The 27,736-nt window shown below is 40.4% G+C and overlaps 1 protein-coding gene across 2 annotated transcripts; it reads right to left on the reverse strand.

Annotated features, from left to right (window-relative positions):
• Window positions 1-10,153: 10,153 nt before the first annotated feature.
• LOC122885732 (protein FAM171B-like) lies at window positions 10,154-24,626 on the reverse strand. 2 transcript variants are annotated; one of them, XM_044217261.1, is made up of 13 exons: window positions 24,315-24,626; window positions 20,115-20,348; window positions 19,389-19,481; window positions 19,100-19,258; window positions 18,407-18,577; window positions 17,240-17,356; window positions 16,723-16,846; window positions 13,995-16,312; window positions 13,146-13,416; window positions 12,844-12,972; window positions 12,537-12,667; window positions 12,406-12,437; window positions 10,154-10,626 (listed from the first exon to the last, which is right to left on the reverse strand). In XM_044217261.1, the coding sequence occupies exons 1-8, from the start codon at window positions 24,550-24,552 to the stop codon at window positions 15,373-15,375; spliced, it is 2,076 nt and encodes a 691-aa protein (XP_044073196.1). In that variant the 5' UTR covers window positions 24,553-24,626; the 3' UTR covers window positions 10,154-10,626; window positions 12,406-12,437; window positions 12,537-12,667; window positions 12,844-12,972; window positions 13,146-13,416; window positions 13,995-15,372. The 2 variants fall into 2 exon arrangements, with proteins under 2 accessions (XP_044073196.1, XP_044073195.1); XM_044217260.1 differs by having other exon boundaries at window positions 12,527-12,667.
• Between the last annotated feature and the right edge of the window lie 3,110 nt (window positions 24,627-27,736).

Below are 27,736 nucleotides of genomic sequence, written 5' to 3' on the forward strand. Positions count from 1 at the left end.
GAATGAGATCATTGGGAGGCTGACATGCTTTATGACCATGGATCATTGGCTAACATTAGAGTTACATAAGAACAACCATTTCTACACCAAGTGTTTCAGAGATGATACCAGACAGGAGAGGGGAGTCAGATTGTGAAATGAGCACTGTAGCAATGACCCACATCACCTCTTGTCTTTGGGGGAACAAAATGTTTGGGAAGGAGAGTTTTACAAATACAAATACACACATTTTTATTTTATTTTTTTCCTCCACCACATTCAGCTCCTCCAGGGATCGTGTCAAGTACTGTTATTGTCTCCATCCTTGTAACTTAAACGGACTTTACTCTCGGTGCTCATGCTCTTGTTTCAAGATGAGGCCTTGGCACCTACTTTAGACAGACACGTCATTTTCAAGTAATATGAAATGAAATACTAAATATGTTAAAGGCCTCATGCGGGTCTCCTAGCACGTGGCAATGTGCTTCAACGTTTTACATGCTGCCATTGAATGAATGGATTGTATACAAATGTTTATTCAAATTAAACCAACCTGTAAATTGGTATTGTTTTATGCCTAAATTGAATGTATATCTTCAGTGTTTAGTAAATATAATAATTAGCACATGTATGTTGAGGGGTGCAGCTATTTTCGATTTAAAAAAATGAACATGCCTGTTGGTCTTCGAGCAGTACCTACAGTTAGCATACAGTAAGTATACATTTGGATTGTATAAAACCCTTTTAATTTATCTTTTTATTTGTAATTTTTTATTGTCTAAAACATAATTTCCCTAATAGATCTGTTGGACCGTTATTGGGGCCAATATAAGTTTCTTTTTTTAAGTGATCTGTATTAGCTATAAAGCTGTTAATGGATACACCTCTGATTCATTCTTTGTTATCCAGTGCAATCAAGGGTGCTCAACTATCAACCCGTGCATAGAAACACTTCCACATCTGTTTATAAGAACTGCCAATGCAAAAGGTAACTGGTATTGATCACATGTACGTATGCACAGTGTACGCAAAGTTGTGTGCTATGAGCGATGATAAACTCCGCCCGCCCTATGTGGCTGTGCTCATGCATGATCAGGCTCTGTTATATAAAGACCCCAAATCAACCATATATGCTAAAAAACTTCCCTTGACCCTGATGAGGCCACAGGCCAGAAACGTGTTGGTCTGATAATAAAGTTATTGTTGCTATAGTTTTGACCTCTTCAAGCAACTTCCCTTCAAAAGGTCCCAGTGGCATGTTTGTTGCTTACAATATGGAGTGAGGACAAAAAGCCAAGTAGAGACAACAAGGTGAAGGTACTAACTAACTGAAGTAGCGCAAAACCAAGCAGTATTATTTGACTGTCAATGAAAATAAAGCTATGGCTTGGGCACATGGAACAAATGAAGTGAATGCTTTTTCACAGGAATTAGAACTATAACAAAAGAGGGCGGCAGACCAACTCTTCAATTTACAGACACAGCCTAGTGGCCCTTCATCAATCCCATGGTGAGGGGTTTCTGCATACATGTGGGCAGGAGTGCTTGTAAATGTACGCACACTCTCACGCAAGAAGAAACTGATAGATCACATTCAATATACAAAACTGCCGCCAGCTGTCTGAAAAACTCCTCATTAAGCTCTCTAAAAACAAAAAAAACAAACAAAAATTCTTAATGCGCAGTACTGCAAACAAGTAAACAAGTAAAAACACGAACTGAAAGGAGCAGCCAGCAGGTTTAATGACACAGCAGCAATGACAGCAAGCACCAGTGAGCAATGCAAGTAAAGCTTGAAAAAAACCAAAGGAAAAGTGGTTTCATTCCTCTATTTCGGTGACATTTTGCAGGTGGCCCTCGCCTCTGAAACACTGACGCTTGTTAAAATTATATTTGAACTCAATTATTTTGTTCATGTCAAGATTAAACAAGGCTGTTCAAATTCTCTCCAAATCTTCCTGCCACAACAGATCCAGAATTACATTCGATATTATACAGGATACTATAGGACAGTAGGCCACAGCCTTTAAAACATTATGATGCAGCTGTAAAAACAAGTTTGGATTGGCTTCACTAATTTCAATATTGGATCACTTTATGTCAAGTCTGCACTGTGCTGCTGTATTATCTGTATTATTATTATTATTAATAACAATAATAATAATAATAATAATAATAAACTAAATATTTATTTACTGCTTTTTCATATACCTATGCATGTTTATTTTGCTTTCCTGCCACTGTCTTTAAATACTTACAAACACACACACGTCCTCAAAGGAAAAATGTCTTGAAATATTTGCAAGGATACCCAGTGTCAGTTCGGGAAATTAAGACTAGAACATAATCATGAGGATCATTAAAGGGTTTTTAGTGCCTGAAGACCTATATGACTGTATGACGGAAGAACCTGCATGCTCCATGCTCCATGATTTATCAGAGAGAAATCTAAATGAGGAGAAACAGACACAGTGCACCTGTTCCACAGATTGATATTACAGCTATAGCTGTTAAAAACATGTATGCCTTGTGGCCTCTTACAGTACATCAAAAGGTCCATACTGTACAAAAGGGTAAAGTGAGGTTACCAAAGGATTTACTCTTATCATATCTTCCTCATGGCCATACTGCTATAGATAGCCTCATCTTCCTGATCTCTCAGTGCAACCCCTAACAACATTATTTGGCTCAATTAAACTGACATTTGAAACTTTGCCTCAGTCTCATATTATCCCATTTCGAGCCACGGCTGCACGTACACACAATCATCTGTGAGCAGCCAGCAATTTAGCCCTATCTCTGTAGCTAGGAGGAATGATTTATTTTCAAAGCCAAATGCTGCCTGTCTGCTTATTGTTTTGCCGATAAACCAGGGCTGGCTTGCCCTCAAAAGACTGTGTTTAATGTTCAAGCTATTTTATTTAAGCTTTCATCATTGGTGCTATATAATTTCCCTCTATCATTAAAAAAAAAAAAAGAGTCGTAAAGCAGATGTGTTAAAGAGTTCACATCCAGGAACCAAGCACAGTTCATGCGATCAAACCATGAGCTCTCCTTTTCTGACCCTTATCTCACTCCATACAGGTGTCAGACCACAAACATGGCAACTCAAACACATCATCCCAGCATGGAGCCTGCTTCCTTTTATTTGTACAGCTGAAGCCCCCGGTCGCTTGGGTTGAAAGGCACTGATGGTGCACTTGCATTAACGAACAGATGAGGGACCTTTGCAGCCAGACGACCATGAGAAAATCAAGTAAAATAAACATGTGTGTCCTCAGTTTGACATGTAATGCTTTCCTTCATTCACTGCTGTCATATCTTTAACAAAGTGCTTTCGGCTATTTTATTTTCATACGCATACAGTAACATTTCCCATGACTCGAAAGTCACTTACAGTAAATATAGTTTTCTTTTTACAACCAAGCAAGGAACTTGAATAAGTTCCTGTTAAACGGGCATATCAGCTAAAAAGAAAGATGTAATTATACATGGAGAGCCTGCTGTCTGAGAGAAAGCAACACATAAAACCTGGTATAACTGACTCTTTTACCATTTGGAAACAAGCCTTGAACAAAACACTGAAATATTATCACCTTTAAGTTGATATGACGAACTTGTTAGCTAACTTGTTGTTAGCTTAATTACACATCCAGCATATATGGAGCAACATTAGCATTCATTTGGAGTCATGTTTCTGGCCACCTGGCGAATGTGAGTCCAATATTCACTCTCCTTTAAGCTGTGCTTTGGTCTCCACCATCTCCTGAGGAAAATATCTGATTATTTTGCTGTTAAATGCTCCACTATATTCAGCAGCTAGTCGCTAACTTTGACTGTCGGCTGTTTGGTACCGGGTAAGAATGTTTTAAATAGCTGCCTGCTGTGTCCGATATGGCTATGAGAGCAGTGAGAGTGAACCAAAACAGTCAAACTCCGGCCCACAAAACCAAAATGAGCTAAAAGATGCTAAAACACTGTAGAGCTGAGAGGAACAGCAGAGTTTGGTTTCTGTAGGTTTATCACTACAAGCAACACCTTTGACACACAAGTAGCTGAGTGAGCCATTGTTAATATAATATTGATTATAGCCGCTTTAACAGATATGCAGAGAAATTCAATTTTATTTACACCTCCATCGAGTGAACACATTTCAACTTGGGTGTGGATTTGAGAATGTTGTATTTTAATTTAGAATAAAATTTAGAATCTGCCTCTTACTTTACAACACCACCAAGTAAAAACACACAAGATACACACAAATGCCAAATCAGCAACCATCTGTCAAATGTGTGACTGAAATGAAGCAGAACATGAAAAACAAGTCAATGTCAAGAAACACCCTCATCATCAAAGCTAATCTCACATAACAGAAAGTCTGTTAAGCATTTAACCACAACAGACCACAGACAGAGCGAAACCCAGTATCCTTACCGAGCAGTTCTTGTGACATACATTGGACCCAGAACAGCATGACAAACAGCTGCTCTGCATTTGCACCCCAAGCCAAATAAATACTGAAACACGTTCCAGCTAAACTTTATAAGCAACATTGGCGTTCTATCCGGCTGGGGCGAATGTTTGTATGTAATTCAGTCAGCTGTATAAGGCTGAAACAGCAAGTCCACCATCATAAATCAATTTGGTGTTCTTTAAGGCTTTAAAGCTATCAACAGCCATCTTTGATCCACCCTGTCTGCAGAGCACATGTCCCATTTTCTATTGTTCACAGCAGATCAGAATCCCTTTGTCTTTTGAGATTAAGATGTTGAAATCAGCACTAATGGAAGCTGGGGTTGTGCAATTACATACATATTTAATTGTTATAGATACTCTGTCATGTTGTACAAGTTTTTAGCCACGCTAGCAGTGGGTGTCTTGGATGGCAATGTCGGTTGGTCCACCACTTGGGTCCAGACTGAAATACCTCAACAACTGTTGGATGGATTGCCATAAAATTTTGTACGGGCATTCATGGTCCCCAGAGGAAGCATGCTAATGGAAAAGTCAAGGAATGATAATGATTCCTTGACTTTTTCTCCAGTCCCACCATGGGGTAAAATTTTATTTTTTGGTTTTGTGTTAAATCTCTCAACAACTATTGGATGGATGCCATGAATTTGGTACAGATGTTAATAGTTCAAAGAGGATGAGTTGTAATAACTTTGATGATCCCTTCTCTTTGATGATTCCTGTAACACCATCATCAGGTCAAACTTTTTATGTCCAATATTTTGGTTTATGACCAAATACATTTCACATGTCGCACACAGAGATAATAATTGCATATCAGCCTCAGCTGTACATTCGCTTGGTGCTGCCATCATGCTAAGCTAAGATGGTGAACATGGAAAACATTACCTGCTAAACATCAGCATGTTAGCACTGTCATTGTAAGCATATTAGCATGGTGATGTTAGCATTGAGCTCAAAGCACTGCTGCCACACATAGCATGGATGTTGACTTCTAGTCTTGTTTTTTCATGAGAATAAAAACAACTTTGAGGGACTGTGACAGTCAGCAGCTGATGTGTTTTCTCGCATTTTGTCTTCATTTTTGTTATGTAAAGCTCATTGTGCACTGTGCTGACTGCAAGAAGACCTCATTTACAATCAACTGTGGTGACCAGTGTCTTCTTGCAGTATAGAAAACACAACCTTTGGATGTGAGGGGAATAATCTGGGTGAAAGGGCTTTTGACAAAGATACTGTATCTTGTTGAAGCTGTTAAGCTTGGTTTTTAATAATAAATGTACTTTTCATTTTGTTGCCATTGAACCTGATGAGTTTGCTTTTTGCTGTCTATGAAATTTTTCAGTTGTGAGTTTATCAGGTTGCTTTCTATATTTGTGTTAGGCCAACAGAGGCTTCATATTGATCCTGTACATACACTGTAGACCATGTGACCTCAAATTCCAGCATCTTGACCCCAAACCCTTATCACATGTTGAACTAAACCAACTGTAGCATTAAGTATTTAATGGATCACCTCCAAGGTTTATCATTTCCCTAATTAGCTTTATTTACTATATGCAATTTTGTTTCTTCATACCTTTTTTCGGAGAATATACTGTAAATTAAAAGTGCATAGTTTAATATCTAAAACAGGCTTCTGTTTTCATAACTAGATGGCGCTGATATGGCAAAAAGTAGACAGGTAGACACATAGGTGATACAGATGAAGCTCTGATTAATGAATAGTGCAGTTATCCCATAGGATGCCGTGTGAATGTTCTGTACAAATGTATATAAAGTAGTTTCTCACCCGTCACTTCTGTTTGTCCCTCAGGATGGAATGAGCTCAAACGTTGGCCTTTAATTCAGTACAACACTGCATGAATAAAGACAATATAATAGAAAAAGTGAATTGTGTGTGGTTCCCCTCTACAAATAGATAGAACACATTTTAGTCAACTCTGATTAGTTGTTTACAGAAGAACAAAATGGGCATAAATCCCCTCGTCCTGCACAGCACGAAATAGGCTTAAGTGTAACCCCACGTCTACACTATAGATGTTGAGAATGAGAACCTACAGTATATGCCATCCATGTGTGACACAAACAAAATGAAGAAAGTGAGATGACACTTGAGACCCAACAATCTCTCAGGGCATCCATGTCTATCCCTTCCAGGCTATTTCTGAACCCATTTACGCCAAGTGGTGCTATTTTGGGATAACTGGGGGACTGGTGTGCTTTGTGTGTGTGTGTGTGTGTGTGCGCGCAAAGGAATTCCAAAAAACGTTACTAAATGTAGTAATGTGACATATTGCTTTACTGTAAACCCAGCCACCAGCTACACAACCTTCCATTCTCTTTGCAAAGAAAACACAAATTGAGATTCTTACAGGCTGATTAACAATTAAAACCAGTGCTGAATATTTTCTCATATTTTTCAAGAACTCCTTCACCTGTAACTTGGTCCTCCAGGATGTAGCTTGGGATCAGCGTTAGCATGACCCAAGACAGATGACTGAAAAACATAACATTAAACTTAGAGTGAGCAGGTAGTGTACAGTGGCTTTGTCAGAGCTTTTCCACTGAAAACAGCTGCATCAGGAAACACGGCTGGTGAGAGCAATGAGAGTGAACCAGTAAATGCGTTAGCTGTAAAAGCCAAACAATGAGTTAAAATATGCTACAGTAAAATGCTTAGTGCTGAGGGGGCGATAATTCTCAGTAGGTTCATTACTAACAGAGACTCCTTTCACATACAGTAGTCACATGATCCATTGTTAAATAAAAACATTGATCATAGCCGCTTTGATATATAAATATACATGATTACAGCAGTTTTAAGGTTAGCATTACACTCTGGGAAATTAAAGTAAGTACAGTCATTTCTGCACCGTAAATGCAATGCCAGGGTTAGGGGTGACTACGTGACTTAAATGTAAATTTTGTGTGTGTGTGTGTGTGTATACCTTCTCTTGTTTAGAGGAAATATTATCTCTCCCCCTACAAAAAGACAGACTAACTTTTCATTTCACTCATTCAAAATAATAAGACAAACCGCAGCTCACCTGTAAATGCCAGATAATTAATTTAGACATTCAACAAATTGATAACAACCTCCTCCTCCCAAAAGAGCTTGCTTCCTGCCTGAACACAGTCCACTTCCTAGCATACCAGCAGTAGTTTTGTGTTCCTAGCATAATAAATGTAGTATATACTAGTGGATATTACTATTTTTATCAGTATATTTCTTGCAACAATGGTCTTTAAAGAGAGCACAAATGGGAAGTTGTACATTTACATGAAAACGTCTCAACACCTTTAGTGTACAAAGCAGTGTGATATCCAGTTCCATTCCGTCTTGATACTTTACAGCCTGAATGAATTAGGAATCCAGCCCTTTATCTTTACTACTGAGGAGGATTTTTGACATGATTGGACACCCTTGTAAATACACAAGACAAGCATGCCTGCTAATAGCCTGCTGTTAAAACAAATACGGTTGAGCTGGCCTCTTGCCTGTGTAACAGATACCCCTTTCTCACCGCCGGGTTGCATTCGCTGTCTGGCCTGGCAGGGGTTCACGTTTCAAAAGCTTGGCAGTGCAGAGACATGTGAAAAATGTCCCCCGTGTTGGGATGGCAGGAGGAAAGTACAACAATAGGGCACGCTAATGTATTCTGATGTTTGGTGCCACCATTTTCCATTAATACAGCAGGCCTTGGTCAGCAAAAAATTACAGTGTGACAGAACACTTCATTAAAGGGTAAAATGACGGATTACTATAACTTATTTGAACTGATGTTATTTCACATGGTTTTCCTTGTCAAAGAAAATCACATGCAGTAACAAACACTGTCAGAATGTCACCTGAAATCTAGAATGTGTAAGAAAAAAAGAGAAATGCCATATAATCCAAGGCAGTTAATCTTTAGGACAACTCTGTGAAATATTAGGCTTCTCCTACGTGCTGCCCACAAAATGGAATGTAAAGTTGCACAAGCCTTGCTTGTTGGTTTAGGTGTGTTTGCGGTCTGTTTGAACAAATTCAGAATTACAAAAGAAGGTTGAATTATGTTCTAAATGCTGTAAGTTATTTGTTGTCATCTCAATACTCATAACTTCAGTTAGAATTAAAGGGGAACTCCCCAGATTTTACTCATCAAAGTCTATTTACAGGTCTTGGGGAGTACTACTGCATATGTGAAAAAGTAGTATAAGGCTTTTGTGGCTCCAGAGGGAGCTGCTTAAAGTCTGATTAACTGCCTCAAGTGATGTCACTTGAGTCAGCGTCAGTTGGGTCTGAAGACTACAAGAATCTGAAATCTTTAAAATTTAGAACGAAGTGAGCTCACCAAAACTCTGTTCCCCACTCCTCATCTCTGCTTGAGGTTAACAGCTCGAGGCTACATTTGCCGCTACTAGCATACCACACCTGAATCTCCGACCGATCTGTCGGCGGTCAAGTTGAATTGTGGGTAATGTAAGTGTCAGGTTTTGTCAAAGAGGAAGAATGTGGAATAAAAAAGATGATATCTCTGGGTCTGTTAGTCTGGGGCAGCTTTGCCAAATGTGGTTTACCATAAATCTCTTGGTTGCAGGCAACATATCAGCAGACTTAATAAAGCTTTTTGTCATGTGATTCTAACAGTTCCCCCCAAGAAATAATTCACAGTTGGGTGCTTTTGCTTCAAAAGGTAAGATCCATAAAAACGCTCGAGAAAGATATGGTTGTGAGGCAAGCGCACACTTCACAGGAGGTGTATGTTTGTCATTCACTGTCCCCCATAGGCCAGCGCTAATCCTGCTGCCGTTTTATGATCTACCAAGTGCGTCAGACTATTTCCATTCCAAATGGACCCTCCAGCCACTTTGCCTCTGCACTCTTACTCCACACATCCAGAGCTCCTTGGTCCAAAGCCAGGTGCCCAAGGCCTCTTTCCAGGGCAGAGAGGCGGAGGTGTTACCGTAAGTAAGTCAAAATATTCATATTCATCTGTCAGTATTTCTATGTAGCAACATAGAGCAGAAGCAGTTGGATGTGATCCAACAATGAATGTCCATCCATTGTGAATAATTAAAATAATTAACCGTGTGGGGTCTGGATACGTTGATTGGGTAAACCCCTACACACCACATTTAAAGGTTAAGCTAACTCATTTCCCAATGAAATCGAATAGTCCTGTTTTTCCTGACATTTGATACTGTACTACTGATGAAAAACACAGAGGCACAATGGTGATAGCTTAGCTTTAAGACACGATGACAGGATCATATCAAACTAATCAACTCATCTGGATAATAGCATACATAAACTCTTTGATGAGTGATGAGTGTGTGTGTGGTTGGGGGGGAACTGTTTCCTTAGACGCTTGGGTAAAATCTAAGAGTATTGTGTTACAATTGTGACCTCTTGTGGCTTGGTAGATTATGTGCAGCAGCATGCTTTTGAACTACATAACGTGCATTAGTCCATTCAAGGAGAATACAGTCCGAATCTATCAACATTTACTAATGTCTCCCAATGACAGATAAGAGATGATTATTTAACTGAGCAACTCAATCAGAAAACTAGGATTTTTATTTTTCCATAATTGCAAAATGTGATTTTCATAAGATAACACTACCCTTTCCAGTTGGTAGTTATAACCCTTCAAAGGAAAACACAATTGGGTGTGATCCTTTCCATGTGCATCTAAAAAAGAAAAGAGAAGGAGGATGGATTTAAAATGTTTTATTTTCATTAGAAAATATGATGTTACAATATAAAGTACATTATTACATAATTACATAAAGTAATGTATTCATCATATCTTCACAGCCAATTTCTCCACATCTAGCCTACAATTCTCTGTTTTTTAATTGCAGCACAATTACTAGCTTAGACATTGCTTCTACTATTGCTTAGCTCCATTTGTTTGTAATTTGTCTGAGCTGTGGAAAGGTCCTGAGAACATCAGGCTCCTGGAGAACTTGAAGAAAAAGAGAGCAGGATTCTTGACCTTTACCAATCACCTGATCGATCAGGTCAGTCACTGATTTTTCTGGCAGTGAAATATGCTTAATTTGCTGATATTGTCTGTCTGTGACGATATGTTTGGCATGCACATGCTGCAGAATGAAGGAGTGATCCGCCCTCAGGCAGTCAATCAGCTCCACCTTGTGCTCAATGATCATCTTCACAGCAGGGCCCTGTAAAAGACAGCAGGGTTTGTTTATCATTCCTAAATGAAAGAATGTGTTTGTTTGTTTTTTATGAAATGGTTCATTCACTTTTTGGAAATTTTACTTGTTGCTACTGTGGGACAAAGTCTTGGACACCATTTTCATGTTTCAGCATGTGGTTTGTAGGTGTGCATGTGGAGCTTGCCTGTTTTCTCAATGTCTGCCTGGGTGTGAATGTGTAACTTTGCCCTGTCGCTGGCAACCTGTCCAGCATGTACTCCCCTCTCTGCCCTTGTATGCTGCGGTAAGCTTCAGCTCGCTATGACCCTGAACAGCATAAGCTGGTATAGAAATTTGATGGATAGCATTGCTCAAAAGTAGTGAAACACAGCGTTAAACTTCTCCAAAGACGCTCTAACTCCAGGCTTTCAGCAGCACATCCTTGAATGACCTGTATCTGATTTTGTACGTAGACCTACATGTGACCCTGTTTGTTAAGACGCTTTTGTCTAAAGAGACTTACACTTTTTCAAATACACATATCAGGAGCAATTTGGGGTTCATTATTGTTGGCTCAAGGATACTGTCACCTTTTTCTACCCACTTGAGTTTGCCGCCTTGCTCATATCTGTCTGTTAACATTATTATAATTAACATTATATCTTGTTTGTTTAATCCCTTCAAAAACCAAAGTGTAAAAATGACAAGTTGCAGTGTTACGGTGAGACGGTGTAGTCCCTCATTCGTCCAGGAGTGTTCAATCGTAGAAAAGGTTTCAGTCGTAGTCATCTGGACACTGTTTTCAGAATCAAGACTCTGAGTTACATGTAACTCAGAGTAGCTTAAATTTCCAGTTCCCGTCCAATTTTTTCACAATTGAGAATGACTTCCGGATGGGAGCCGAAACGTCTTGATTCTGAAAACAGTGTCCAGATGACTACGACTGAAACCTTTTCTACGAGTGTTACAGTGAGTTATGTGCCGGACTATTTCTTGGCCGGGAGCAACAAAGTGTCATACTATTCCTTTAAATATAGGCTAACAAGTGCAAAGTATTCATCTGAATTGGAGTCATTTTCTTTTTCCACTACCGGGCTAGTCTGTCACAACACCAGCTTGATTCGTATCATTATTTTCTCTGCTCGTATCCCTGCAATACTAAGGGCTCCTAAGGGCGCAACCTGAGGAGAGAGGGGGCTTGCCGGAGGAGCTATGGTGCGCTGTTCTAACCGCATTCCTTAATGACATTTCACCTTGATATTAATTATGTTTTTATCAGCTACACCCAATTTAACTGGCATGATGTTTACAAGTGCAAACTACGTCAGACTACGACGCAGGGAGAGGAATCAAGGAGGTACAAAATGAGAAAGGCCTTAACTCTCCTATCATTTCAGACCGTGCCGCTCCCTCCTGAACTGCAGTAACCTGTTCCTGCCACTCCCCATCACCTGACTGCCTCACCCACCTGTTCACCTGTTCCCACTTCCCTCATCAGCCCTGCAGTGTATATACCAGCAAATTTTCACCTGTTCCCTGTCAGATTGTTTTATTTGTTCCAGCCATTTTGCCTGCCTGCCTGTTACCTGCCTGCTTGACTCTCTGCCTGAACAAATCTCTGCCTGAGCTTTAGACTCCTGCCTGTTTGCCTAATCGCCATGCTTTTGGGTCCAAACCTGCCTTTACTGAGTCTTTACTAAAAGGCATCCTTGAGTTTGTCTCACTCTAGGTGATTAGAAAAATTCCCACGAAACCAAACCCATCAAAGTGCATCTTACTCTGTGAGGGTGTGTGTATGCACTGTACCTGAGAGGAAGGCAGTGTCTCATCTACTGTTCCTGGGGAGAGGAGAGCAGTGTTAGGACTTGCTGAAGTTGTCTTATTGTTAAATGCTTAGATTGATGACTGACAGAAAGCAAAATGTTACCTGCACGTACTTGTGATGTTTTCACACACACTGACAAATCAATATCACCGTCAGTGTTGATACCAGATATTTTATCTGCACATACGACACTGTTTCCTACTGCAGTGTAATCTGCTTGGGGAACATGTCCAACAACATTCCCTGAACAAGGAAAAAACAAGTATGTACAAAACAAACTTCAAAATACTTTTCAAAATGCTCACACCAAAATAATGTAAAAGTTTTCCTTTTGAAACAAGAAGCACAGCAATTTATTTTACAACTTTCATTTTATGCTTTAATACTGGAGGGAATACTTAAGAAATATGAATGCTCACCAGATGGACTGCTTCCTGAGTCACTCACTGTTTCAATTTTCATGCTGAATGACTTTCCTTTCATATTTGTTATTTCTCTGACAGTAACAACACTGTTACGATCAGCAAACACTGTCGGAGTGGACGACCCTGTAAATATTGATGACAATCATCACAACCTGTGTGTCTTTCAGACACATTTATTACAATCTGCAAAAAAGAGAAACTTGCAACTCTGGCTTAATTGAACCCAAATGCATGTTGAAGCTCACTTACAGTACAGACAAGAGCCGTATACAGGAGTTTTACAGGCGGATCTTTACCTGCAGTGTTAGGCTGGAGAAGCTGTGGCAATTGGTGGTAATGTGCTTGATGCTTTATCAGAATCTCAAAGAATCTCTGACAGGTATCTCCTCCCTTTTGAATGATTATTTTCAAAAGCAGTCTCGTCTTGTCTAACGCACTGCTTTGCTTTCCTACCTCTCGGAATTCATTCATAGATAAAATGTCCCCACAGTCCTGTAGGATGTAATCAGGGTCACTGGAAAGCAACTTACAAAGTTTGTCCTGCTGTGACTTCAGCTTGTCCATGATCTGCAATGAGACAGGAAACAGTGCACAAGGTACTTAACAGACAGGAACAGACATGACCTAATGTATATTTGTTGGCTCTCTCCTGCTCCAGAATCGAAAGTGAATATGTTTTGTTTAATCACATAATGAAAACGCCTAAGGCCACTTCTGGGAAATTCTGTAAAGTTACTGGACAGGGAATTAGACATTAGACAGCAAGGGGCTGTCAGAAGATAGGTCATATAGCATCATGTAAGAAAATACTGCTAGTACAAAGCTTGTTTTTATGCTTTTACCTTTTAATTGTATCAATGTGTGTGGAGTTTTCTCCACGTAGTAGCCCAGATAAGAAAATAATCAACACTTTTACGCGCTTACCCACTGCTTGCATAAATACCTTGTTAACTTGAAATGATAAGTGACTAAAACGTTTACACAGTACTGCTTATACAGTCAAATTAAACATTTCCTTGCGTGCATATGCAAGCAGGAATGTTAAATCACCAGTAGACGAACATGACAACTGCGTACTTCAGCAGGTAAACTAGACCCACATCTGGCGAGTCTCGTTACAGCCCAACAAAGCGCACATATCCTACCTTTATTTGGTGACTTATCGCACTGTAGTTGAAGAAAAACTGCAGGTATAAAAATGGATCTAAAGATGAAATACAAGCGTTTCCTGCTTGTAGTCGACAGAAACCAAAAAGCTCGCTGCTTCCTGCGTTCACTTCCTCGGTGTCTCACCCGGCCCGTGTGGCGCACAGTGCAGCGGAGAGCGCGCTATCCTCCAGCAGTATGGAGGCAGACCGGGGCCTAACGCTGTCACGTGTCAGCTTTTAGTTTGAACACTGAATGAACTCCGTGATTTGAACTTGAACTTTCCGTTCGAGCCTAAAGCCTCCTCAAGCTGCTAACCGATGTTCAGTGTATGCAGTAGGTAGCCTGCAGCCCCCAAACTTAAACTACAGATAGGTATAATGGAACAAGATACAGTATGAATGAATTCTTTTTCTTTTTCTTTTCAGAAAATGAAAATTAATTTTCTTACAAATATTGAGCAATAGGCCTTCATATTCAACGCTTAATGAAATCAATAAAACAAAGTCGTGAGCCGTCAGCAGACATTCCCTTTCTCTACAGCATAAAATAGGAACCACCAATTACTGAACCCCAGAGCTGCTCAGGTAATATCAACATTAATAATGATGATTACTACAATTCAGTTTCAATTGCTGTCCTGTATTTGGAAAGAGGAAGTGACTCATCTGTGGTCACTTGTATTTTGACTATAATAATAAACAAGTAGCAAATAGCACTTACACAGCATAGTTTGCATATTGCATATAGTACGCTACTAAAAAGGCCAAGGTCAGATTTTTTGTATTAAAATATAATGAAATGATTCACTTCATGACAGTATACACAGAAACATGCACAAATACAAATCAAACGACATTGTTAAAATAACAAACATCCAGTCATGTTAAGTTAGCCATGGTAGTCTGTCTATTATTATTATGGCAGTGTTTGACCTCTGGTCATTGATCCCAATCACACTGCTGTCTTTGTCACATTGGCGGTGGACAAATAGGGCAACTGGAAGTATGAACATGATCAGTATGAAATGTTTTTGTTTGACACTTTGCAAAATTTTATATTTCTAATTACAACCGCCTGAGGCAGGAGATGAGAGATAAGACAGTAAATGTTCCCCTTAGGCGGTTCTAGTGGTAAAAAGCAACAAGTGTGTGACACTTATTTGGGATCTAAGTCCACATGCTCTGCTTTGGACTGCTTACACTTTTGTACATGCACAACAGTTGCAACGCGGACTGTGTGGAATCTGATGGTGGAAATGGGCCTGTACCCCCAACTTGGTCTGGCGTTTTGACATTAATATGTAATAAATGAAGCAATGAGGTAAATAAGTCACCTGTCATAGACAGAAGTGGAGCATGGAGGCGTTAAAAGTTTTTACTGTGGAGGTGCATGTTTACTGCCGGATGTGCTTTTGACAAAAGTAGCATTGCGCTCCAGAGTTACAGCCCTCCTCCCAGACGTCTGGTTCAGTTCGCTCATGTCCACTCCTGAGTCTAAGCTGGTTTCTCGACTCTCAACTGGCATTCGCCTCCTCTGCTGCTCTGACACAGCGTAATGGATCTCAGCTGCAGGTTTGCCCTCCAGTGATACAAACCAGGCGCGAGGACGCTGAAGTGAGGGGATTTTCGAAAGTTCTCCCAAGGCATGCACCGAGTGTCTGCTGTCCACGATTTTATTTAATGTTCCAGGGACCGACACTGACTCTGGGAGGCTGAAGTGACCCCTGGATGTGTTGGTGGAGGTCACTGCCTGAGAGCCCTCGAGTGCCCTAAGCTGGTCCTCAGTTTCTACTGCCTGGTTCTGGGTGGCAGATGGACCTTTTGGTAGAGTCTGGGTGAAGCTGTCTTTACTCAGCGGCTCGGTGGCAGCACTGTTCGAAGCCCCTGCGCGGGGAAGAGTGGCCGGCCTGCTCCACTGGGGCTGCTCTGGCTGCTCCTCCAAGTGGAAGAACGCTGGAGCGTGAAGAATGGCAACAGGCTGGTTGTAGAGAAACAAGTTCTCTGTCAGGGAGGCCGGAACTCTGATCTGCTCTGTAGTTTTATGCAAACACATCTGATCATTCATGTCAGTGTTAAGCTCCACCAGTTCGTTACACTCCAACGTAATGGCCACAGCATTGGGGTTGGCTATTACATTGCCATTGTGCATATACATAACGGAGGCATTGTGCCGATTATCCCCCCTTCCTGTGAATGATTGGTGCAGTCCATCCCGCGGATGAGAGGAGTCCCCTTCATCATCACATGTGGAGGTGGTTTGGTCTTTCCTCATCACTGGTAGGGTCTTCTTTGTTTTACTTTCACTGGGCGAACTTCTGTAGACAAGACAGAACATTTGCCTCAAGCAGTGCCAGGCTAGTGAAAGCTCATCCTGCATACACCTCATGATTACACAGTAGGACTCCAGACATAAACACATTCAAATGATCAAATAGTGCATTCGCTTTCGTAATCAGTATGTATTTTACTGATATTGCAGTGATATTGAAGCGTTGATACTCAAAAGTATTTTTGGTGGAGTATTGTTTTAAGCACCTTAAAATGAAGCATAGTTTTAAAAAGTTGAAGATATCTTTTGAGATATGCTTGATTTGCCTTCCCAGTATGCTGGGAAGACATTTTGAGATTGCAACAAAACCAGTAAGTGCATCTTTAAATGTTATTCTGAGTAATCACATCAACTTTTAGTATATATGGACTGGTATGCGATGAAAACCTCTGTTACCTGCGATAAAACAATAACCCAAACAGAAGACAGATGACAATAACAAGCATTCCTCCGAGGATAACCATCAGGACAGACGAATGGCGCAAGATGAAGTCAGTGGGGATGGCAAGTCCAAAGAAACCTAAAGCATATAGATGGGCCGAAGAAGAAGTCTGGATGAGATATAAAACATTCATGCAAAAATCACTGTAGATGAAAATGAACAAGTTGCATTTTGTATCTAAAATGTTTGCCATTTAATAAAAGGTCAATAATCAATGGATTATGAAAATTAATTCATTTTTTCATCTGCTTCCAAGGTTCAAAAAATTGAACTGCCACAATCAGAACAATGGCATTATACAGTAGGTTTACAACAACCGTCACAAAATCACGTCTCATCTTGTCATTCAATAAAGCTTTATTGATTACCATGCCATTTCCACCTTACTGCTGAACAAGCCGAGGATGGTAGCATCAACAAATATAGAACACTGTATTCCAGTTACAGTATTTTTAGGGTACTTGCACTTGCCTCTGGTGGATGACAGAGGTGCTGCTATCCAGTAACCAAGGTGAGGAGCTGTGAATGTCCACACGAGCTTTCCTTCCACTGACACCACCGTCCCTAGTCCCTTCCTCATCCATCCACCTAAAACCAACAGCAAAACAAACACATCAGTATTGCTTGTATAAAATTGTCTTAAATTTCCCACAACTACCACAATCAGGTTAGACAGTCTGTGTTGATGAGGAGGGTTCTGAAATGAATACTACAGCTACTGTATTATTTGTGGAGGATGAACTTCACTTTACATAGTTGCTCCTCTGGGCGATTAATAAATGAGTAAAACACAGTTAATGAGGCAGCAGATACACGATGAACTGAACTCAAGGTAAAGCTTGCCTTCTTATCCAGTCTGAACAGATAGGTCTTATAATAGAACTTCTCCTTAGGGGCATCTAACTGAGACAAGTTCATGACACTAATAAGACATGAGCTCTGCATTTAGGTTAAACTCTCCCCTGCAGATGTGGAGTCAAGACACATCTCCCTATGATAATAATATAATGTTAATTATATTCATATTAATCTTCACTCATGGCTTGATACAGTATTTAACTGAAATAACTAGAAATGAACCACTAAGCTATAGCTTTCAGCAATATTGAAAATGCATATAACATTGAAACTAATGAGTGAGGTTTGGTAAAAGTCAGAGAGTGCCAGGCAAGCTGTTAAAGTTTATTCAACTGACCTGACTCAATGTATAATTTATTTTTATGACAGTGATAAGGATTATTTGGCTAATGTGTTGTGTATTTTAGCCCATTACACCATTTGCAATAATCACCTAAGGCCTTTTTGATACTCTTTGCTTTTTTAGATCTAGCACCATAGTTAATAACCATATTTGTGACTGGGTTGTTAATTGTAGGTTATCCTTTTTTTTTTCAAACTCAAAGTTTCAATGATCTCATTGATATTCTTAAACTACCTCAACAGGTAAACATGTTGATATTAAACTCTTACCCGACCTGTTATGTTAATGGTTTATTTCATTGATGGAAAGGTGTACCATTTACAAGTGAGCCCCCTATATTAAGCTACATTTCCAAGTAGATGCCATAACATCATCCTCACTGTCTCTCCTGAGTGCTCTAAGATCAAAATCTGTGCATGACTGTGACTTCGACTCACCAGTCGTCCGGTTAAAGAACCATGCTGGAACAACATTTGAACTCTGAAGTGCACGGCTGTCAGGAATGCTGAGGCTGATGCGTATGGGCCCGCTCACATGTAACTCTGTGTCTCCTGAGAAAAGCTGCACACTAACAGCCGCCACCGGACTCAGCTCCACACTGACGTATCCTTGAAAAACAGGGGAGGTAATGCTTGAGAGAATATGTGGACTAGGCTAATTCAATTGATCTTTTCTTGGATAAAAAATTGTCTTAAATGAAATGTTCATAAATATACAGCTTAGCTAAATGGTTCGGTTTGAATTAGTTTATTACAGCCTCTGACGGCATATGTATTTTTTTATTGGTAGAAAATGAAAAGTGGTGCAGAATATGTGCTGCTTTTAGCCCATTTATCTCTATCAGTCTGCATTTCTGTCTACCACAGTGTCTTTTTTGATACTACCACTAGATGGCACCACAGAGCAAATCCACATCTTACATACAATGGGTTTTTACTTCACAACTTGCAGTTCCTTTTATCATCTAGAATCTGCAATGCAACTTTCAAATTTCAGATGGACTGGAAATACTAATACTGGAAATAGTGCTTTGTGTCAGTTTTCTGGAAAAAAGTCAAATCACTCACAAAATAAAAAATACACTATGACCTAAAAGGTATTGTTTTCAGTACTGCAACACACTTATCTACCTGATTTACTGCTCATGATGCCCACAGTGTTAAGAAAGCTGCCCTCCTCTGACGACAGCTTGGGAACAGTCAGGTAGGCTTTAACAGAGGTGACATTACTGCTGTCTGTCAGGTTCAGCAGGCCCTTGGGAAACTGGACAATGGGCTGCAACGAAGCATCTACAAATAAAAAAAAGTGATAAATAACAGCTGAAAATGTGATTTTAATGTGTTTTTTCCTTTAGTGCAGCTATCTTGTGCTAATATACTTAAACTAATGCTTGTGTGACTTTAACAATATATACAGTACCAGATGTTTTGCCAGTGATCAGGACAGAATCATCAAAGAGCCAGATGTTCCCCTGACTCAGACCAAGTAGTGACATGGTCACGGATGAAAATACTGCAGCAATGATAAAAGAGGAAGGGGAAAGATGCAAAATTAGCACTGAGTACTTCCTTTAAAAATTAAAAACAGTTTTTCCACTAGATGGCAGTGTGACATTTAACCTTACACAGGGGCAAGAAATGGGAGAATTCATTTTTCTGGCAAGGGCTTGTCTAAGCTTTTACAACAAAAACAATAGCTCCGGATTCAAGATTCAGTTATATGCTGTTATTAGAAATGCATAGCACTGTAGATGGCGGATGAGACACGCTCCAGATGTGGGTCATAAAATGATCCCAAAGAGTTTTGCCTGGGTGCTGCGCCTAATTAAGTGTCAAATGCAGTGGGGTGGAGCAAAAATTGGTATTGCAATGACAAGAAGAAAGTTTTGAAGTAAATGATGCTCAGTACTTTCTGCCATTGCGTTATTTGAAGTGTCCTGATTTAAAAAACAAAACAAAAAAAACCCTGCTATCTAGAGTGCAGATGCACTGACAGATACACATGACTTTGTGTGTCAAACAAACATACATCAGACCCACTAATGAATAAAAAACAAAGCTGCATTTCTTATTTGTATCCATTTGATGAAGCTCATTCAGCTAAACAACATCCACACTAAGCACATACACAAATTAAATGTCTTACTTGGCATTCTATTGGTTTTACAAGGCAGCAGTGTGCAAATGTAGCCTTCCTTGCTGGCCACAATTGTGATTGGCGTCTCAGTTCGGTAAGGTACATGAAGTAAAACACCACCGTCCTCCCCAGTAAGAGCTGTGTTGGTCCTGGTGTAGTTGATGTAGACCTCCACCACTGCCTGGCTCAGGTACTGACGACTCAGCATGTCGCTGACCTGGACCTTTAGGTTAAAGGCAGAACCTGGGGAAAAAATAACAAAACAAAACAACAATTTACAGTTGAGTTATTGTTGTTGCAGTTATTTTGTCCACCCTCTTTTTATGCAGAACGACCATATTCTTTGATGCTTTAATTGAGTGGAGTTAGCTGCATTTCCAATTAACGTAGACGGGGCCTCATTGACAACAAAACAGGAAGAGTAATTTGCAGAATCCCTCAAGGATATCAGTCAATTAATCCCAGCAGATTTCACAGAGGTGGACACAAATACAAATGGCAAAATTAACCATTAGTACAGTAAGGCGTGCATTCAAGACAACATTATGCTACATCAGCATGCAGACAGTACGTATTTCCAGTAATGGGATTCTCATGAGGGAGCCCTAATTATTACATCTTTTCAGGTAGCTCCTAGAGAATCCCATTCAGGGCCTACTGATAATGTGACAGCTTATCCACAAACTCAATTAGCCACTTTCACACTGTGCGCCAACACTCAATATTAACTTCATGACAACAATACTTTATTTCTCAGAGGTATAGTGTTGCATAACAATGAAGGAATGCTCAGTACTACATCACTAGGTGCACATATAAATAAATGGTGGTCATGCAGATAAGCCTATCCCAGGAAGGATAAATGCCTGAGGGATGCACACAATGCATTAAAGCTGCACGAATAAATATTTTTATATTAACAAATGACAATGTGTAATGTGAAAAGTGTTGCTCAAAGTGACAAACCCACAGAGAATTATCACCAACTCTGCATTTCTCAGCTCTACAGAGCATATTAGCCTCTTTAGCAACTTGTTTGGTTCAGTCTAACTCTCTGCTCTCATCAAGCCTGTTTTTAGCCACAGCAGGTAGCGTTTTTAGCAGAAAAAAAGCTATGATAAACAGACTGTATGCTACCTGCCCAGCACCATGACAGACAAAGTTAATCAACTAGCTAGGGAACATGGAGGAGCACTGACCCACTAAAGAGCTAGATATTCCCATCAGGATTTGGTGGAGAATAAAAGTGAGCTAAAAGTCGAGTGAATACTATTCTTACATTTATTGGGTGGCCAGGCACACGACTCCAAATTAATGCTAATGTTAGACATGTGAATAGGCAACTGTGTGCTAACATGTTCACCATAACAACACTACAAAGTGATGATATGTCACAGCTTATTCTGCTACCCCCATGTGGCCAAAAACAATCAATTAATGCAGCTTAAAATTGCAAATTTTTCAAAGTCAAGTTTTGCGTTCCAAAAACCTGCAGGTGAACGTCAAGCTGTGGACAACTGTCAAGGGGGCAATAGCATGAGAAGAGTGCATTTATGACTAAAAATATCAAACGTATGATTACACAGACCGGCAGGAAGATTTGAGCACGAGTGCCCCTTAACAACTACTGGACAATGCTTCAAAGAAACTGCTCGTACCAAGAGTACTGCGTACAGCTGCAAAACTCTGCTAGCACTGGCCAGTGCCAAGGTATCTTCCTTCACCTACTGCCCTGCTATAAATATTCTCTACTGAACTGTACTGTTCCTATGCAGGCTGGGCCAGAAAGTGAGTTTTGGGAGCCATAAACCAGCTCATCATGAACCCTCCACAGTTACAGTATAGCATAGTTATTTTGTGCTAGGAGGCCATAAAAAAGGTCCTCATCGCAATTTTTATCAGTAACTAAATGCTGCAAAATCGCTATAACAGCAATCTCACCAGTCGTAATGTCGTAAGTATCTTTCTCTAATGGTGACGATTTGATGCTGACGGTAGCAGTGGTTGAATTTGCTGCTGGTCTGATTGCACATAATCCTGCTGCTAAAAAATCTACCAAAGCTTTACTGAAAACTCATGAAGCCATGCCTTATGCTTCCAGCTTTTACAATATTTCAAAATATTGCCAAAACCAGATAACCAGATCATCCCATATCATTGCCCCCCAACCATTCCATTCGATCAAAAGCAGACAAATGCCTGGAGCTGCCAGGAGTGCCTGCGTTTTCAGCCACAATATGAAACAAACATCTACATTTGGCAGTGTTAGTGGCAACCCACTGGGATGCGCACACCAGTGCAGACGGACAAGAGGATGCTTGTTTTGGGTGAGGCAGCCACTTTCTGAGTACTGCCTTAGTTGCCAAACGTAACAGAAGGGGGTCACTACATCTGAAGTGGAGGTGTTTCATGCCAGATTACTATAATCTCCCCATTTGGTGAACTGAACCACGCCACAAAGAGGTTTGTGAAGTAGATTGAAATGGGCTGTCCGAGGCCACTGAGGCAGACGAGAAATAGATCCCATGTTGCATGTGATGCGGCTTGAATACTGTTATTACTGGGCACATACTAGCACTGTTGCACATTGAAAAAAGAAAGCGTCTGAATACACTGAACACACTTCAGTGGAAATGCATTTTTTTTAATGTGCAAACTTTAATTTGTAGCATGAGGAATAATATTTCCACTGATTAAACATTACATCACAAAGCTACTTTCCCCAGAAATGAAGACAGTAAATACAGAGTGGTAAGTTACAATTATGTTTGTGGTTAAAAGCATTGAAATTGTCTTTAGCTGACATATCAGGCAGATTCAGCGTGACATTGTTATCATTCCACCATAGACTGTGATCAAAGTTTCACAGGGAGAACAAACATGTTGACTTGTCAGTTCTGTGAGACCACCAGGCAGCACAAACAGATGGTCCAACAGGGACTTATCTCTGGTGAACCCCTCACCCTCACCCTCCCCACAAACATGCCTGTGTGTGTGTGTGTTGGAATTAGGCCATACATTCCACTGATGGGGGAAAACATAAGTGCTCCCTTTGATATGTGGGCCAAATCGGCCTCAAGCACGAGTCAGCAATATCAAATTGAACTGAGACAAAACAAGCTTAGGGTGGAGCTGGGTGAGGGGTTGGCACCCAGACTTGATGTCCTGTTGTCGAATAATTACAATAATCCCTGGGGCAAAACGATTAAATCTTTAAGTCTGTTGCTTTGCCCATTATGAATTGACAACAATGAAGATGTTAATCTCAGCATGGGAGAATTGACCAGCTGTTTCAAGAAAGGAGGTGGATTTTGTACATTTGTACTTCTACATTTTCTCTTTTTATTTAGTAGACGTGGTAAGTGGGCAGTCAGAGTTCACTCTGTACTGATGGGACAGGAAGGCTGAGAGGAGAAGGTTTGGCAGGACAGCATGCCGGCGGGGGGGGGCTGGGGGTGGTACTAGGGACAACAGCCATGCTTGGATACATTTCCAAGTGTTTCAGCCAACAACAGACTGGAGCATCATGTGATGACGGATGGTAAAGTACTCCTACAGCAGCATGAATTAGTCATGAATCAGTTGATAAGTGAGCAGGGTCACACATCCCTCTTTCAGCTCCTCTCCACTGCTCTGCTGTAAACAAGAAGGCATGTCATGAAAAGGGCCTGCATCATATGAGACAGAGGGGGGAGGATATCAAGGGCCCTCTCTCTGCTTTCTGAGCACCCACACATATGTTTAACACTTTTCTTTTACTGGACAAGTAGTAAAAACGTTGGCCAACTCCCCAAATCACTTTAAAATGCCAATATAGAGTTATAATATTGCACATAAAAACGGATACATTGCTGCCTTGTTGGTGGGGATGCAGTTAGAATGGACAGATGGAGAAACCGTAACTCATGGGGCGACAGCAGCGAGCTCCCGCTGCACCGCTTATTACTCATGGACAGATCAGTAGATTTGCGAGCAAATCCTGATACAGATGGTCTGGGCCGACTCTGTGAGGACATCTCTAATCTGTTAGAGGAGGACCTGTAATATGATGGCTGACAGAGTAGAAATATGAAACATGTCAAAATACCAACAGAAAGCCTTATTCTCCAGCTACAATGACATTTAATTTTCATCTTAAATACCAAGCACACAACAATAACTTTTACTTAAGTTTAAATCGCCCCGTGATACAGCGACGCCTCGACAAACCTGACAAGGGATCGAGCCCTTGTTGGTGGCGCTGAAAGGGCTCTTGTTTCATGTGATCCCGCTTTGAAAAGTTCCCGTCATTGACATGCAGAGAGTGTCCAGGCGGAGCGAACTCTCCAGTCGCTTTCCCATTTCTGCAGAAAATCAGCGCAGACGACAGACAGATCAACAGGCGCATGACTTTCACGAAAGAGTTGAGCGGTGTCACTTTTTTACTCGCCACAGGTCCGCTTTTCATCTACAACTTGCACACGAACAGCGATGTCCACCCCACTGCCATCCTCTGCTGTCAGGCGCTCTTCAAACCGCGCAGGACAACTCCTCCCCTTTCAGCTGCTTCGTGAGGCCCGCAGAGAGCCGCTTTGTCTGCCTGCCTGTCATAAATCATGATCCCTAAACAAAATTAAATGATTATAATGTACAGTGAATCCGGAAAGTATTCACAGCGCTTCACTTTTCCCACATTTTGTTATGTTACAGCCTTATTCCAAATTTGGTTAAATTCATCATTTTCCTCAAAATTCTACAAATAATACCCTGTAATGCCAAAGTGAAAGAAGTTTGTTTGAAATCTTTGCAAATTTATTAAAAGAAAGAAATAAAAAATAAATCACATGTATATACAGTGGTGTGCAAAAGTGTTTGTCACACTTAAATGTTTCAGATCATCAAACAAATTTAAATATTAGTCAAAGATAACACAAGTAAACACAAAATGCAGTTTTTAAATGAAGGTTGTTATTATTAAGGGAAATAAAATCCAAACCTGCATGGCCCTGTGTGAAAAAGTGATTGCCCCATAAACCTAATAACTGCTTGGGCCACCCTTAGCAGCAACAACTGCAATCAAGCCTTTGCAATAACTTGCAATGAGTCTTTTACAGCGCTGTGGAGGAATTTTGGCCCACTCATCTTTGCAGAGTTGTTGTAATTCAGCCACATCGGAGGGTTTTCGAGCATGAACTGCCTTTTTAAGGTCATGCCACAGCATCTCAATAGGATTCAGGTCAGGACTTTGATTAGGCCACTCCAAAGTCTTCATTTTGTATAACAAAACAATAACAACCTTCATTTGAAAACTGCATTTTGTGTTTACTTGTGTTATCTTTGACTAATATTTAAATTTGTTTGATGATCTGAAACATTTAAGTGTGACAAACATGCAAAAAAATGAGAAATCAGGAAGGGGGCAAACAGTTTTGCACACCACTGTAAGTATTCACAGCCTTTGTTCAATACTTTGTTGAAGCACCTTTGGCACCAACTACAGCCTCAAGTCTTTGAGTATGATGCTACAAGCTTGGCACGCCTATTTTTGGGCAGTTTCTCCTATTCTTCTTTGCAGGACCTCTCAAGCTCCATCAGGTTGGATGGGGAGTGTCAGTGCACAGCCATGTTCAGATCTCTCCAGAGATGTTCAGTCGGGTTCAAGTCTGGGCTCTGGCTGGGCCACTCAGGGACATTCACAGAGTTGTCCCGTAGCCACTCCTTTGTTATCTTGGCTGTGTCCTGAGGGTCGTTGTCCTGTGGGAAGATGAACCTTCGCCCCAGTCTGAAGTCCAGAGCGCTCTGGAGCAGGTTTTCATCAAGGATGTCTCTGTACATTGCTGCATTCATCTTTCCCTCGATCCTGACCAGTCTCCCAGTTCCTGCTGCTGAAGAACATCCCCACAGCATGATGCTGCCACCGCCATGCTTCACTGTATGTATTGGCCAGGTGATGAGCAGTGCCTGGTCTCCTCCAGACATGACGCTTGCCATTCAGGCCAAAGAGTTCAATCTCAGTTTCATCAGACCAGAGAATTTAGTTTCTCATGGTCTGAGAGTCCTTCAGGTGCCTTTTGGCAAACTCCAGGCGGTCATGTGCCTTTTACTGAGGAGTGGCTTCCATCTGGCCTCTCCACCACACAGGCCTGATTGGTGGAGTGCTGCAGAGATGGTTGTTCTTCTGGAAGAGAAACGCTGGAGCTCTGTCAGACTGACCATCGGGTTCTTGGTCACCTCCCTGACTAAGGTCCTTCTCCCCCGATCGCTCAGTTTGGCCGGGCGGCCGGCTCTGGGAAGAGTCCTGGTGGTTCCAAACTTCTTCCATTTACGGATGATGGCGGCCGCTGTGCTCACTGGGACCTTCAATGCTGCAGAAATGTATCTGTACCCTTCCCCGTGATCTGTGCCTCGATACAATCCTGTCTCGGCGGTCTACAGACAAGTTCTTGGACTTCATGGCTTGTTTTGGGCTCTGACATGCACTGTTAACTGTGGGACCTTATACAGACCATACATGTCCAGCCTACTGAGTTTACCACAGGTGGACTCCAGTCAAACATCTCGAGTATGATCAGTGGAAACAGGATGCACCTGAGCTCAGTTTTGAGTGTCATGGCAAAGGCTGTGAATACTTATATACATGTGATTTTTTCAGTTATATTTTTTAATAAATTTGCAAAGATTTCAAACAAACTTCTTTCATGTTGGCATTATGGGGTATTGTTTGTAGAATTTTGAGGAAAATAATGAATTTAATCCATTTTGGAATAAGGCTGTAACATAATAAAATGTGGAAAAAGTGAAGCGCTGTGAATACTTTCTGGATGCACTGTATATATAAATGCAGTGGAAGAAGATCCCTATTTAAATAAAAGTAGAAATACAACAATGGAAAAAATCGTCTGTTCCAACTAAATGTCCTGAATTCATCATTTTATTTGGGTAAAAGTACAAAAGTATTATCAGCAAAACGTACCTAGTATAAAGAAGTTAAAGTACTCAGGAAGAATGACACTTTCATAGTGTCAGGATTATTATTGCTGATGCGTTTAAAGTCTTGTTTTTATAAACTGACTTTTAATTTGGTTCTATTCTTTTTTTTCCCTTTCTTTTAGATGTTTTTTTTTAGTCTGCTTCTTTATTGGAATGTATTTATTCTATTATGTAATTCCACTGTGTATTTTCTGTGTTTATGTTTGTGAAGCACTTTGTAAATGGTTAAACTTCTTTTTGTTTTTAAAACAAATGTAGAACATCATTATATTGTTATTATTATTAACATGTGAAGTGGGGCTGATTTTAACTACTTTATATATTATTGAATATTGCTGTAAATAACAACAAAAAACCCCCCAGATATAATAGACATAATGGAGTCCTAAAAACCAGTGAGAACATTTCAACTCGCTAAAGGGGTTTCCAGGTGTGTCTGTATCCTGACACAAGAAAGAATAAGGCAGGTCACTGGAGTAGAATTATAAAAAATGAATGATTGATTTGAGAATATGTTTGAAACAAGTTGATTTGCATTGAAAAAAAACTATATCCGTCAGATAAATGTAGTGGAGTAGAAAGTACAATATTTGCCTCTCTAATGTTGTGGAGTAGACATTTAAATTAACATACCATAAATGGTTAGGTAAAGTACATGAAAA

Source organism: Siniperca chuatsi, linkage group LG12 (genome assembly GCF_020085105.1).
Source record: "Siniperca chuatsi isolate FFG_IHB_CAS linkage group LG12, ASM2008510v1, whole genome shotgun sequence".
Lineage (NCBI taxonomy): Eukaryota > Metazoa > Chordata > Actinopteri > Centrarchiformes > Sinipercidae > Siniperca > Siniperca chuatsi.